This window comes from Gopherus flavomarginatus, chromosome 21, assembly GCF_025201925.1.
Source record: "Gopherus flavomarginatus isolate rGopFla2 chromosome 21, rGopFla2.mat.asm, whole genome shotgun sequence".
Taxonomy (NCBI): domain Eukaryota; kingdom Metazoa; phylum Chordata; order Testudines; family Testudinidae; genus Gopherus; species Gopherus flavomarginatus.
In genome coordinates this window covers 3141501-3157507 of record NC_066637.1, presented here as the reverse complement: position 1 = coordinate 3157507, position 16007 = coordinate 3141501, and the positions used below count along the sequence as shown (strand labels likewise).

At 45.2% G+C, this 16007-nt stretch overlaps 1 protein-coding gene across 4 annotated transcripts in view; it reads left to right on the top strand.

The window, feature by feature from the left end:
* The window catches only part of AJAP1 (adherens junctions associated protein 1), a 125813-nt gene that overhangs the window by 79362 nt on the left and 30444 nt on the right, over positions 1 to 16007 (top strand). For all 4 annotated transcript variants that reach the window (XM_050931777.1, XM_050931778.1, XM_050931779.1 and 1 more), the window contains exon 3: positions 12976 to 13063. In XM_050931777.1, the coding sequence (XP_050787734.1) occupies positions 12976 to 13063 (88 nt within the window). The remainder of the gene's footprint in view (positions 1 to 12975; positions 13064 to 16007) is intronic.

Genomic DNA, 16007 nt, shown 5'->3' with positions numbered 1-16007 from the left:
TCACGTTTATTTCTTTGCAGTGTTTTTGAAACCTGGTTTGCATTAGTTTTGTATTTATAAATTGGTAGTTACATGACTTTAGTCCACGTCATCACTGAGCTGTGGTAGCCTACAGCAATTCCATACCTACAGCAACACAACAACCTTGTGTTGTCAGGACATGGGGCAGGAAGAGGATAGCTCAGAATGCAAATGGGGAAGGGGAAGATACTCTTGGAGATTTAAGTTTGTCAGATTCAAAACTCTAAGTGATGGTTGCTTCCATTCCCTGAGTATCAAACTACAGCATTTCCACTGCCCTATAGTATTGACTTTGCTGTCCTGGCCAGGATTCTGGCTTTCGTAATTACACTGCCTCTTGAAATTCACCTATGCAGAGTTGTACATGAGGGGGGAAGGATCCTTCCTGAGCCCTATAGTGAACATCTTGTATCCTGAAACATAAGACTTGATTTCCATTTGTCCTAGCTAGAGCAGAGTGAATAGCAGAGTTTTCTGTTGACTGGCAGTTCTGAAAAATCAGGAAAAAAAATTATTTCAGACTGAACCAAAAATATTTCCCCCCCCCCAAATTTATAGCAAATCTAAAAAGTAAAAACAACCTTTAGTTTTGTGTTAGACATAATGTTTCATTTTGATTTTGACCATTTTGAAATGATTTGCTTGTGTCTTTAATAAAAATTAAAATGTTTAGATTTTTTCCCCAGATTTTTTCCCCCCAACCAAAATAGTTTGGTGAAACAGACATTAATTTATAAAATGTTTTGGTGTCACCAAATATGCATTTTTCACTGCAAAAAGTTTTGGCTGAAAAATTTCACCCAGCTCTAATCCTAGCACATATGGCAACTCCTCTTATTCTACGGATCTAAAATTACCCAGCCCTTCTTCAAACCTGCTCTCTGTGCCTTCTGCTTGGGTAGTCACAGCTCCTCAGTGGTGCAGAGCCACCTGCATTTCCACCATCTCTTGCCTACTCCCAAACCTTGCAGCAGGTCCTGTTGTCGAAGCTCCTGGCCTTTCAGAGAGTCCAGCACTAACGTATTCTAGTATATTTTTAGAATTCATTCCTTTTTTTATCTTTTTGCAGGAGTGTCCCACTGGGAGCAGGTCCAGGTACTTTGTGTGATACAGTTAGATTGATTGCGCTTTACCGCTGCTAGGATTTGTATTGCATCTGACCTTGGGACGTGTGTGGCATCTGTGTTTCGATGTGAACATTTATTGAGGCATATTAGACAGTGCCTCTTTGGTGTGGGGAGCCAATCCGTTTGGTCATCCGATCTGCAATGCCATCTGCTCTATTGAGAGCATACTCTGGGCAGGATTAGTATAGAACAGTAGTTCTCAAACTAGGGCAGCTGCTTGTTCAGGGAAAGCCCCTGGCAGGCCGGGCCAGTTTGTTTACCGGCCGCACCCACAGGTTTGGGCAATCGCGGCTCCCACTGGCTGTGGTTCGCCGCTCCCAATGGGGCTGTGGAAAGCGGCACAGATCAAAGGATGTGCTGGCCACCCTTCCCGCAGCCTCCATTGGCCTGCAATGGCAAACCGCGGCCAGTGGGAGCCGTGATCAGCTGAACCTGTGGACGCAGCAGGTAAACAAACTGGCCCGGCCCAGCAGGGGCTTTCCCTGAACAAGCGGCGGCCCTAGTTTGAGAACCACTGGTATAGATGATCCCTTTGCACCTGCCAGTCTCTCTCATGGGGTAGCTGGTGGGGCCCCATTCTGTACTCTGCCTTCATTCCATTGTCACAAAACTGTTAAGTGTCACTTATGAGTCAAGGTTGCTATAGAAGCCCACCCCCACCCACATAGAGTGGAAAGGATCTCAATAACTTCAGAGGATTTTGGTTAAGACTGGAGTGTACTGCGCTCCTGATGTCACAAGGACATTCAATTACTGCTGGACTTTCTGGAACTCCCTTGTCCCATTGGAAGAGGTCAAAGCCCCATCACCTCTTCTCCATCACTAAAGGAAGGTTGGAGACAGAGCAATACACGAGCAGTTGTCGGGGCCTGACTCGAAAGCTTCTCTCATGATACAGATAATCTCTCTGATTAGGGTATGTGGGGGAGGCAAGGACAGTCTCCACCAGCCATGGACCAAATGTCTTCCCAATAGGTTCCACTGGCCAAGAAAGACATGGCTCCAGAAGGTAGGTTCTAGCGTAGAACTTTCCCAAGCACCTCCAGTACTTCTCTGAGCAAAAATGGCCCTAACTCAGTGTGGGAAGATACGTATTTCATTCCTGCAGACACAAAACCAGAGACCCAATGCATGTGTATGGGTCAAAACCCTTGTGGGTCATTCCCATAGTCGTCATGGCAGCTTTGAGATCTCCAGACACCTCTGTTGATATTTAGGGTTAGGTCCCCTCCCTTCACCTCCTCTGCCCTTGCTTTCCAGGAGCTCTGCTGAGCTGATACCTCTGGCATTCCTCTGACGGCAGGAGGAATGACCAAGTTCCATGCCACCAGACAGAATCCATGCCCTGATATGACTGCCCATCTTGGCATCCTGCCTAAAGAGCATCCTGCCCTTCTCTGTCCCTCTGCAGCTTTTTGCTGCTAGTAAATGGCCTGTTAGATGATGAGGGTTCCCTGTAGGAATTGCACCTGAAGATGCTGACCGAGTGTGCAGCCAAGACATCGAATGTCATGTTGCTTGGGCTTTATTTTATGTGTCCCTTTATCTTTGACAGTTTTTAATCAAATGGAAGCTGGCAGTGTAAACACAGTGGCTGCTATTTCACTTAATAGCATTGCCCACCAGGAAACCTTTCAGAAATCCCTACAGAACCCCATGGGAAGGCGATTGATATTTAGCTTCTGCACTTGTTCCCTCCCTCCCCCTTTAAAGTAACAAAGCAATTTCACCAAACTTTCCCTGCTCCATAGAGATTTGAATGAAACACTGAGATAACTATCTTCCTCCTGCTGCCTGGCTGCATTAAAGCCACAGTGGACTCAGGGGGCACTGGAGATAGTCAGCTGGACGCAGCCATGCTCTTGTTTGAAAGCATTTAACCAGACACAGATGAAGTTTCGCTGTTTCCTCTTCATTCCCCACCCCTAGTCTCACTTTATGAGTAAATTAGACCTGATGATTTGACATAGCTGCTGCCTGTCATTCACCAGGGCTAACTGATTGGTAAAAAGCAAGGCCTGCGCAGAAGAGTTATTCACCTTATAACAAAGCATAAGGAGCCAGCTACTTCGGTGATAAAGAAGCAGTGAGGGCGACTTGTCTGCTGGCTGGGACTGGGATCTAGCAGTCAGGACTCCTGGCTCCCATTCACAGCTCTGCTGTTGCCTGGTTGTGTTATCTTGGGTACATCAGATATGGCTTTATTCCATAACAGCTGAGCACTTGCAGATCCCATTGAATTCAGTGTGAGTTGGCGGTGGGAACAGAGAATGGAGGAGCACTCCATGAAGGAAAGCAATGTCAATAGGAGTCAACCAAGTACATGAAGAATAATATAATATTAATTATAATATTAATAATAATAATAATGCTTGAGTGCTCTTTGCCTGTTGGTAATGCAGAGAAGCTCCTTGGACTGGGAGAGTCGTCTTTCCATCATTACAAACCAGGATCATTTGATGGAGATGGCAAGTGTATTACCCTTTGGAGCCATTGACCCTCTTGCTGGCACCGATGGGCAGCCGTTCTCCACGAGCAGAGCCGCGGTATAGTTTGCTTGAAAAACTGAAATGTAACTGAGAGTAAATGAAAGAAATGGGTCATCTGCAGAATTGATGCGTGAGCTTGGGGACAAAAAATACACTTGTCTCACCTCCGTCTCTTCCATTTCTCACCACAAAGACTTTGCTGGTGCACTGGCCAACTGCCACCTCTGCCGTTAGGAGTGGGGGGAGATGAGGCAATTCACCCATGATTGAGAAGGGGGGGAAACCTTGAAAATCAGAAATATGTACCTTCTTGAGCATTTCACTGCCCATAATTTGAAGTGAGTCAGAGCTGGAGAGAGGTGCTGCTCACAGAAAGCCAGACTCTCCCGTTTGTCCAAAGGAGATGTAAAGAGCACTGCGAGCTGTCCGGACCCACACTCTTCTGCCTCTCTGCCAACGTGGCTTCCACGGGCCCTGCATAGGGCTTCTTCTAGAGCGCAGAGGGGAATGTGTCCTCCATGGCCCATGCTGTCCTCCACCTCAGAGCTGAGACTTCCCGAAAGAACAGCCGTCGCTGCCTGGGGATGCCATGCTGAGGACATCAGTTCATTAGGAATTAGAGTGAGACAGTGATACCAAACCATTTCATATAGGTCACTGAGCACCTTCGTCAGACAATAATGATTTTTAACTGCTCCTGACTAATAACAAGCCTTGGATCTGATCGCCAGGTCCCTGAGCTGCTGGACCCTACAGCCTGTGCTTCATTTTCCTGTCGAGGTGGAAGGGGAAGGGGTCTGCTTTCCGAATTTGCTGCTTAGCGTGAGGAGGCGTTGTTAACCAAATGGATCGTTCTTAGTCATTGTGGCTAGCACTTAACTTTGTTTAGGACTGTGACAGTCTTTGTTGCTGAAACCTCCCTGCCTCCTGCCAAAAATATCTAGCCAATCTAGACATGCATTGGAAGGAGCCATGAGCTAAGCTAGACCTAAAATATCCCCTGTGGGGTTTGATCATCCAATGACAAAGAAGTGGGGATGCTAAGGAGAGGAAGCCTTGCCTAGTGGTTAGAGCATAGGACTGGGAATCAAGGGACGTTGGCTCTCGTCCTGACTCTGAGACTGGTTCTTTGTGACCATGAGGAAGTCATTTCACTTTACTGTGCCTCTATAAAATGTACTGTCCCCCTCACCAGCTATGACTTTATCACCAGTGACATCTGCCCAGTCCCTCCCCCTCCCCCTCCCCAATGGTCTCCTGTCCCTTTTTAAGGCATTCTGAAATTCCACTCCCGCTTCAAGTTCTCCTCATCAGTCTTTCACTCCCATGCCCCTAAGATGCTGGCAAATGCTGAGTGTGTGTTTCTTTCTGTGTGCCAGCTCCCTCTTTGCTTTTATTGTTTTTAATGCTGCAAGTCTCAGCTGGTGACTGAAATCCTGACATCTGATATTTCTGCGAATGACACGACTGGGGCAATGTGGAAAGCAAGCTGCTAATCCCTGAGTGCTTTCAAAATGTCAGCACTGCTGTCGGTTTCCGCCTCCTCCAGTTCTCAGTCCGTGCTGACTGTCTCACAGCATTAGCACTCTGAGTAGATTGAGCCTTCTCCGGCTGTGTGCTGGCAGAGGAGACATTTTACCTACATACACCCTGATGTCAGTAAGAGAAGGAAAACCAAAGCCCAAACTCCACCAGTTTTGCTCATTAGGTGGCCTGTCAGCTGAGAACCGATGGTACACAATGGGAACTGCAGTGGGTCTTTGGTGCAGAGTGACTGCTTTGGATTATGGGGCCATGAGGCAGGCCCCACAGCTGGCTGCTCTGGAGAATGCTCCTGAAGAGGGGGTCACTGGCACCAGAAGAGAGCCAGAAACACAAAACAGCATAAGAATGAAGATGACCAAATTCTTCAGGAGATTCTGACACACTGAAGGGAGAGGAGAAAGGTTTCCTCTTGCAGAGACACTGTCCTGATCAGCAGGGAGGAAGAAAGAGAGTTGGTCATAACACAAGCAGGTGCTGGTGGCTGGGGGAAGAGGACAGTGAGGTATAGGGAGGTGATTTCTATAGGAACATCTCACACTTCCTCAGGGCCCAAGGTCCTTGACAGCAGGCCTGAGGAAAGGCAGGCTTGGAAAGGTTCTCTACCCTGAATGGCTAAGAGGCACCCGGGTCATCTCAGGCTCTTGGAGGGCTCCTGCAGCATGAGATAGGAGATGTATGAATGTGTGTTTGGAATGGCGCCTCTCACACAAGCAGAGAGAACTTGTTGCTGGTGCCTGCAGTCCAGGCAGCCCTAGACTGACTCAATCCTTGTGGACAGAGAGCACGGTGTGGTTAGCACAGACCGAACTGGGAGCAGCTGCAGGGCAAGCTGTGCATGATTTCAAACAGGAAGGAATGGGCCTGGTTTGAGCATGATTTGAGGGGATAGTGCATAGGGATTGGGAGACACACGTTCTCAGCACCTGTAGTGATTCGTTTTGTTCACCTTTATTACCAGAACTAGGCAAGCTCCATGGATTTGGCGGGTCTGTGAGCCCCATAAAATATTTTTTGTGTTCACAAAACGAGTCTCTTTTAATGCACCTTTTCTCAATCATTTAAACACATCCCCTACCTCCCCGCCCTCCTGAGGAGAAGTTAATAAAAATTACTCATTCCAGGGCTGAGTTTAACCCTTCTCTTCTTGCTTCAGGGAGATCTAGATATGGATATAGATAGATACATCTCCCTGAAGCAAGATATAGATATATAGATGCTAATGTAATTTTAATTTTAATTTAAAATGTGTTTTCTGTCTATGGCACTAGTACATTGTATTGTGCACTATTAAAGAAACAATGGCTCGAGGCAGAGGGATTATCAAGTTACACATCAGTCTGCAGGGTTTGATTTTATTACTAACCACAACAATACAGCATCGGGGGGTGGGGAGGATCCTATTGATTGATTTATAACTTGCTGATCCATCTGTCCCCAGCCATTATTCCATGTATAATTTTTCATTATGTGCATGAAAGCTGATTCTCAGCCACATTAAGACACAATGTGCAATCACGGAGGAATACAAAGAACTACTAAGTATGTTGGAATAATAATGCCTGGCAGTAAAAGTTTGAAGGAAACCAGAAGTGGCTGTGTGGGCACTGGGACAGTCCTGGCATCTTAAAATCTGGAAATGGAATTTAATTGTTTACTTGTTATAAGGAATATTAAACAGCAACAACTGAGAGGCAGCGGGGACAACTGGGGTCTGCAGCTAGCTACATTAACTGCCCTTGGACAAATCGCTTCACTTCTGTGTGTCTGTTCCCCCTCTCCTCTTTTGTCTTTTAGACTGTCAGGCCTTCGGGGCCGGGACTGACTTGTGCTGTGTGTCTGTGCAGCAGCTACCACAATATGGCCCCCATTTCAGTTGGGGCCCAGGCATTAATATAGTAATAATGGAACAGTAGGACCAGTCGGACATCCTAGTCACCTTCACCGACACCTAGTAAGAATGGCCTAGAGATAGACCATGGCTGCAGTGTCCACAGGGGGATGAGTTCATCTGATGTATCCTAGGAACTTTCTAGCTTTCCGGAGTTTCTCTTATAAGCATCTCCGCCTGTGAATGGACATTTTCCCCAACACAGCTGATAGCCATCGCGTCAGCTCTGCATATCAGAGTAGGTTGAGATTACGGCCGTGTGTGTGTGTGTGTGTGTGTATAGTACTTGGTTGCACTGAGCCTGGCTAGCCCTTGTTCTCAGTCAGCCTCCCATGGTTAAGTTAGTGAATCTGGATGTGATGTCTTGTTTAGATCTTCATGTCTGTGTCTTCCACCTCTTCCCCTTCCCCTCACGCCTCCCCGGCCATGGCTCTGTGGGAGTACGGGTAGTTACTTCTGGCAGGGACTGGCAAGCACTGTGCCTGAATAAACCTCCTCCCAACGTTGTCTAAACCTGAATCTGCAGCATAGGTTCCTCTGCTGACATGGCCACCAGAAGCACTAATGGACACCAAGTTCCTCCTTCCAGCTCAAGGCTTTTTGTGCACCATCGTTTTGCTTTCACCCATAAGAACGGCCGTACCGGGTCAGACCAAAGGTCCATCTAGCCCAGTATCTGTCTACCGACAGTGGCCAATGCCAGGTGCCCCAGAGGGAGTGAAGCTAACAGGCAATGATCAAGTGATCTCTCTCCTGCCATCCATCTCCATCCTCTGATGAACAGAGGCTAGGGACACCATTCTTTACCCTTCCTGGCTAATAGCCATTTATGGACTTAGCCACCATGAATTTATGCAGTTCCCTTTTAAACCCTGTTATAGTCCCAGCCTTCACAACCTCCTCAGCTAAGGAGTTCCACAAGTTGACTGTGCACTGTGTGAAGAAGAACTTCCTTTTATTTGTTTTAAACCTGCTACCTATTAATTTCATTTGGTGACCCCTAGTTCTTGTATTATGGGAATAAGTAAATAACTTTTCCTTATCCACTTTCTCTACATCACTCATGATTCTATATACCTCTGTCATATCCCTCCTTAGTCTCCACTTTTCCAAGCTGAAGAGGCCTAGCCTCTTTAATCTTTCCTCGTATGGGACCCTCTCCAAACCCCTAATCATTTTAGTTGCCCTTTTCTGAACCTTTTCTAGTGCTAGAATATCTTTTTTGAGGTGAGGAGACCACATCTGTACACAGTATTCGAGATGTGGGCGTACCATGGATTTATATAAGGGCAATAAGATATTCTCAGTCTTATTCTCTATCCCCTTTTTAATGATTCCTAACATCCTGTTCGCTTTTTTGACCGCCTCTGCGCACTGCGTGGACACCCATATCTTCCTAAGCGTTGATGCTGCAATGACCATCAGCGCATTAACAGCAAACTCTACAGGATGTTTCTCCTGAAAAACTCCCCGTATTTCATTCACGTCCATGTGACTGGATTTTTGGTAGATATTCTTCTAAATGCAAGGGTTACATTCAAAGGAGGGGAATCACTAGCCTACTATCTCTCATGCTGGGTTACCGAGGGGGCCAGGTATCTTCAAAACAAAGAGGTCTGACAAGAGTTGCTGACAGAATAGGTTTCAAAGGGGTAGCCGGGTTAGTCTGTAAAGTGCCACAAGGATTCTTCATTGTTTTTGCTGATACAGACTAACAAATTTATTTGGGCATAAGCTTTCATGGGCTAAAACCCACTTCATCCATGCATCTGATGAACTGGGTTATAGCCCACAAAAGCTTATGCTCAAACAAATTTATTAGTTTCTAAGGTGCCACAAAGAGTCCTCGTTGTTTTTACTGACAGAATAGTTAACCATCAATGGGCCTCTGTGTCATAGCTCCCTTCCAGATACCTGGTCCTAGCAGGGTACTCACCAGAGCTGGCTGCATCCTATAGTTCTTCATATCTAACAAACCAACTTTTGGGGCAGGAGGAAGTATCCAGTCAATTGCAAGCTATCGTTACCCAAGCACTTGGCAGTGAAAGTGTTGGTAAATCCGGCTTGTTAAAGGTGACCTTGGTGTTATTGTATTAAACTGTCAGAGTTCACATTTCTGAGTGTTTGATTTATACTTGGTATGCATCTTGGCACAGAAGTCTGCACCACTTCTTAAAAAGATGTCACTTCTCACTGATGTTTTCAACATGCTATCAACAGCTTCAATATTTTATCCCTTTACTGTAATGTTGAGTAAAAATCCACCTCCTCCAGGAGGCTGCCAGATGGAAAGTGAGGCTACTGCAGTTTAAACTTTGAGTAATGAAAAATAAATAATAGTGAGTAGTGTACCTGGAGCACTGGTGCTCAGATCAGCAAAGCATAAATATGGAGGCAGACAGATATGTGGATAGACAGAATCTGGAGAGCCAGATCCTCAGCAGATGTATATCAGCATCCTTCCATTCACTACTATGGAGCCATACCTATTTACATCAGCAGAAGATCTGATCCTGGGTCTTTAGTGCACATGGGTAATCTTGAGTCTCCAGGCTAAAAGAGTGGAAGAGAGAAGGATGTATCTGTCAGAGGGGCCTTTGGAAATGTGGCTGTCTACAGTTGTGAGGTAAGTGAGTAATCCCATTGACCTCCTAGGTAAGAACTAATCAGTGTGCATAAGGGTTGCAGAATCTGGAAGGAAACAAGCTGCATAATGTCTGTTCTCTGTCGTGACATCTCTCTTCCTGAGTGATGTGTGAAGGGCGTTTTCCCTCTGCTCGGAAGCTAACAGATGTCACAGTAGACTTCAGTTGTCAGGTATTGGTCCACGTCTTTCACTCTTCTTCAGGTCAGAAACAAATTTCAGTGACATTTCTGGAAGATTAGCAGTACTTTGAATAAGTGCAGGCAACAACTCTGAGTTAAGGTGAAAGCCAGTAGCACATACAAACATCTCCGGATACTCATCTCTGTGTCTGACTTCTCTTGGTGGTATATCAGTGCCATCATCCAAGGGGTCTCAGCTGTCAATTAGCTTCTAGAGCACATCTCCTGGCTGGTGTGTGTAGGGGCTGTCCCTTTCAGGCGGAGCTGTCAGCCCCTGACAGGGGAAGATACTAGCCACGTCACATTAGTAGTAATGAGAGTCATAAATCTTGTTGAGACACATTGATAAACAGGGAAGGGGGGGTGAATTTAAAGGGGAACTGAAGGCTTTGTATTTGATTAAAGGGTAAAGTAATAAATACAGGGCTAGTTTGTGACGCGGACTATACAGAACAGAAGGGAATGAGAGCCCCTGTATATTCCCTTCCTAGAGCAGGGGAGTAGAGAATGGTTGGAGAGGGGCAAGGAACAGGCAGAACCATGGCTGCGTATGACACATGGCCAGCATGGGGGAGAAGGTAAAGGTCCTCTTATGGACAGTCTGTTCTGGAATAATTAGTGCGCTTCACACAAGGGACTAGTCCGGCACACCTATTCCGCAATAACCATGCCGATCAATTCCCACGTATAGACAAGCCCTTCCTAACTAGTTAGCCCCCCTGCCTCTTTCACTACAGACTGTGAAACTCAGACTATGGGAAATTTTGCTTTGGAGCATTTCATTAATCCAACAGAGGATGCTTTGGGCTAGATCTGAAGCTGGGGTAAATTGTCATAGTAGTACGGTGACTTCAGCTGAAGCGGTGACAATGAGATGTGCCCATTGTACTAGATCTTCTTTCTGAATGTGGGATGTACCCCCAGGGAGCAGGTTGGGAATCCCTTGACATGGAGCTTCAAGACATGGAAACAATCAAACCAGTGGATTATACACATACTTACGTTTGCTGCTTTCAGTGCCATGCTTGCATTTATTTATTTATTACAAGTCTCTTACACCAGGATAATATTCACTGGAGCCCTAACATCTGTTTGCAAAAGACAGTGTCTTTGGGTGGCAGCCAGCAAAATCATTTCATTGCAAAATTGCAACTGTAACACATGCACAAAGCCACAAACCTACTGTACACTGAGATGCTTTTGTTTTCAAACTACTCATTAGGAATGATGCACGAGCCAAAATTATACCCGGTGTAAGGTGAATTAGGAGAAAATGAGCCCATCTGACCTTCTAAGTGATAACACTTAGTACTGTAATTACTATGTATCGTTAATCCCACTCTTGCTACAAAGCTATACCAAAGTTTCCTTCTTTCCTCCAGAGGGTATATGTCTTTATGTTTCTTCAGTTTTTCATGCCTAATTCAGGCTGACAAGGAACATAGTTGAGGGGATAGAAAATAAGAAGCCTGGTTTAAAGATTATTTTATATAATGCAAGACAGAAAATTAAGTTGCTGCTGTCTGATGGCGGCTTGCTGGCCCCGAGTGAAATGATTTGGGAGAGTGAATGAGTCTTGCTCTCATTTTTAGAGAATAGGTGTCAGGAGCTAACACTGCAGTGGGCACTCAGGAGATAGAATGGGGCTGCGTTTTTGCTCGGTCTGGCATGGCAAGGCTGAGGTATATTGTGTGGCCACTGTCCTTACGCTAGCAGTCTTTTCGGAGAGCTTTGATGCCCAAGGGGTCAGTTCAGCACTTTTCAGCTAAACCAACCTCATCAAAAAAAGGTTATTAAAATCATTATTTATGCAAAATACTCAGGGCCAGACTGTGATCCTCTGCTGTGGAGTAGCAGTTCATGCTGTGACTTCAGTAGGGCTGTTTCCCATTCCACAGCAATAAAGGTATCCCCATCTGCCCCTAAAGGACTGTGAGGAATGGGAAGAGGAGCTGGCAGGAGCAGGGAGTGAATTAATATCTCATGTTATCCCGCAAGGATTGATACACGCAGCAAATTCTGAGACAGGTTGACCTCAGTGGATGAAGCAGGATTTACAGGGAGAGGGTTATCTCCCAGTGCCACCCAATGGTTATTAGGGGTCTTTTGGGGGGAAGGCAGCAGCGATTGGTGTTGCATGTAAATTTCATTCATATTCCCCGTCTAACTGAATTACATACTGTCATACTCCCATGCTGGTGTCAGGAAGCACCCCTACAGCCTCCCTGTGATGTAGCTCATACCAGAGCCGGACTCAGGATCTCTAGAGGGTTTGAATCCCAGCCAGTCAGTTTCAATCAAATAAACTCTTTCATTCCCCATAAATTACAGAACCCCGCTCTGCACGTTTATGAATGCGGTGCCAAGCCAAGGGCTTAGGCCACTCTGTCGTGCTGGAGCAGGCAGTGGCACTCAGTTAGGGACACGGGGGACAGTAGTGCGGGGGCCCTGAGCTGCTTGGGACGCAAAGAGGGTACACCACTGAGTGAGTCACAATCTCTTGAGCTGCTGGGAGCAGAGCGAGAGAGGCAGGGTCCTGGAGAAGCAACAGTAAGAATCCTGTAAGGTTGATTGGAAGAAAGGGAAGCAGAGGTCGTGGGAGCCTTGTAGCCCTGGGAGTCTGTTAGGAAAGACGGGGAGGTGGCAGTTCCAGGAGCCCCTGGAGTCTAAATCAGAGATAGGGAAGAGGCAGCATCTGGATGGTTGCAGGGACCTTCCCTAGCAAGGTGATTGGTGGAAGGAGCAATGGGAACCTGCTGTGCTTGCTAAGGGAGAGGTGGCCACTGCAGACTCAGGTCCAAGCACACAGGGACACAGTGAGTTACAGAGCCACCATTTTGGAGTCCCCAGCCTGTGCACCCTTCTCAGGCTTCGCACTCTTGCGTCATCCCCACAGAACCTGGGTGGAATTGTAGCCTTGTTGCTGGCTCTGCATCTGCTTCACTGAGCTTGGAAGCCATGACTTGAGCAGAGCTTGAAGTTTTACCAAGTAATTCAACTGCAGTTCGGGTTTTTGCTCGTTATTATCCTGGATTCCTTTTGTTTCCTATCTCCACTCTCTGTTGATTTTTCTTCGCAGGTCTGGCAGTCCATCAGATCATCACAATCACAGTGTCCCTCATCATGGTCATAGCTGCTCTGATAACAACTCTTGTCTTAAAAAATTGGTAAGGACCACTGTAAACCTGCTTGGCCTGAGTGTTGGTGCTGGTGCTGGAGTGTGCGGAGGGGTAGACTGGGGATGAGGAGGGAGGGAGGGATTCCTTTGAATTGCAAAGAATTAAAAAAAATTAATAAATGCTCAGATGTCATGGGAATGAGCCCCAGAGAGTTGCAGAGAAATTAAAAATATTTTGTTTAGGATGAGATTTTTCAAAGAAGGGCCCTCAACTCTCTTTGAAATCTGTCTTTTTATTTAGAATTTGGTATTATGCCCAACCTTGCACTATCAAGCCGTGTTTGCAAGAATGGAAAACTAATCAGCTTGTGCCCACCACATGGGCATCTGAAAAAACACCCCCACCACTAATGTGTGACCTAAGCACTGTGGTGAGAGAAAGAGAGGTGGCACTCTATGACTACTGCTAGTCAATGCACTCACCCCCCCCCCTCCCCGACCAGAGTCTTATATCAAAATGCAGGTTACACAACTACATCTCATTTTAAGGCCCCTAAATCCGGGAAGTTTGCGTATTGCCACAGCTAAGTGATTCAGCTTCACTTCATAATACCCCTTGGACTTCACACTGGCAAAGTATGGTATTTCACGCTCTTAGTTTAGGTGCTCAACAGTGGCATCTTCTGGCAAGGTCAGAGTAATTTATTCTACTGCTCTGGGTTTCCCCACAAGGGTAATGCACCCTGCCCTGAATAGAACGACTTTATTGCTGAGTTACTGTCTGAGCCTAAGCTATTCCTTTATACACAAGACTGGCTCAGCATATATTAATTATATTTTCTGACCTTTTCTACAGCTCTAGGGACTGAATGCATCTTCTGAGCCTCTTGAATGCATCCAGTTTTACATTCACCATATCCCCTAGAGTGCCTATACGCTCCTCTAGCCTAATTTGCTCTCATTTATTCCTCAACATCAGCTATGCATATAGTAAAATAGGTTAGTTCTTAGCTTCAGGCATTCCTGCCTTTACCTATTTTCCAAGAGAAATTGTCCTACTTTGAGGTCAGTTTTGCTGGATGTAATAATGCTATTGCACCCATAGGTAATCTGAAAAAATGCAGCGTAACTCTGCTTCTTTTCTACACAGTTCTCGTTTACTGTAGTTTTTTCCCCCTCAGCAACTATATTCTCTAATAGCTTCAAAGCTTATCTGTCATATTGTGTAATTTCCCGCAGGTGATCCCAATATTCTCCTCACGTGATTGGATAAAATAAGATATTGACACTAGAAATATATTTAAAAGTCTGATAATCAGGAATCCCCTCATTAAACAGGATTGAGAAGGCTCATCTTATATCCTGTGTTGTTAGAATATACACACCTTCTCCACTGAGATGTTTTTGAACACAAATCACAATTGGGTATTGTTAGAGTCTTACAAAAATGAAACGGTTGAAAATGTTTGTAACGTTCTTAGAGGAAGTGTTTTTGTCAGCCCTGTAGCAGACATATATACTTCCACATGCCATAAAAATATGTATTACAAGGCAAGAATTTCTCAAATCACTAGTGATTTTGGATGCCTGTGTTTCTAGGTGCCCAACGACTTCTTGAAGGGGATTGGTATTTCTTAGAGCTGGACGAATACTGCAAAACATTCTGGGAGAATATTTACTCAAATTTATAAATGAGTTTGCTTTGGACATGCGGGTGGCTCTCATCTGTCCACTTTCTGCAATTCAGTTTTCCTGGCATGGATGCTCGTAGAAAGAGGATGTCAGAGTTTCATGTACCAGCATTTGCAGAAAGCTAGTTTTAAATTCACAACAGAAGTGCATATTAGACATGGCCAATATTATTCAAAAACTCATCAATATTTCAATGAAAAAAACCAGGAAAACATTCAACAAACATTTTTGCCATTTCCCTCCTCTCTTTCCTGACAAACTAGAGTGTTCTACACTCCTCAAAACAGAAAACTGAAACAATACTACATGATTTATGTGATCAATCTCAACTAATTAGCACAGGTCAAATAGCAGGACTTGGAGAGAACTGCTTGTGTTCAGTCCCATGTGGGGAAAAAATCTGCCAAAACAAAACATTTTTGGATAATTTCAAACAACAGATAAAATATCAGGAAATGTCACTCAGAGATATTACACAAGAGCAAAACAGAGCCCAAATCCTTGTGGCATTGTGATCTATTAAAGAGCTTTAATCTTTGTCAAATTGTATTTTGAGTCCTTGTATATACCAAGGAACCAAGGGAGGCAATGGGGTGGAGTAACAAGAGTGGTAGGCAGGGAGATAAGATGTGTACACTGTGAACCCCTTCGCGCCAGAGACTGACTATGTGACCTTGGGCAAGTCATGTAACCACTCTGTGACACAGTTGTCAGTTGTATGAAATGGGGTTAGTAGTTTACCCACTTTATAAACACGTCAAGATGAATGATTGCGCTATGCAGTGCAAAGTTTATATTATCTGTGTAAATTCACAGTATGGTGAACTGCTTATCTTTAGCAGGTATCTATTTCAGTTTGAGAAATCAGTGGAAACTGTATAGATCACCATTATGGGCATTATGGATGAACATCTGGATGTACACAAGGGGCCAAACCAATCACTGGTGTAAGTGGTCGTAACTTTACTAACATCAGTGGAATTGCTCCTGCTTATGCAAGCCGTGAATCTAGGTTATAGAGTTAGTGGATGGGATTTTCAAAAGCCTCTAACATACACAGGTGTCTAATTCCCCTTGACTTTCAGTGGGGTTTGATTGCTTAATTTCCTCAGGCACTTTTGAAATTCCCACTTGATACTTATAGCTAGCATTTTCAAGCCTACATGGAAAAAGTCAGGATCTTAATAAATCCATATTTTACTAAATAAAGTTGCCTGGTTTACCGCAGTGCCGAGTCATCTGATGTGCTGTTGAAGTCAATGCTCAGTAGTTTTGCACATTGAGTCATTTCTGTTCAGGAT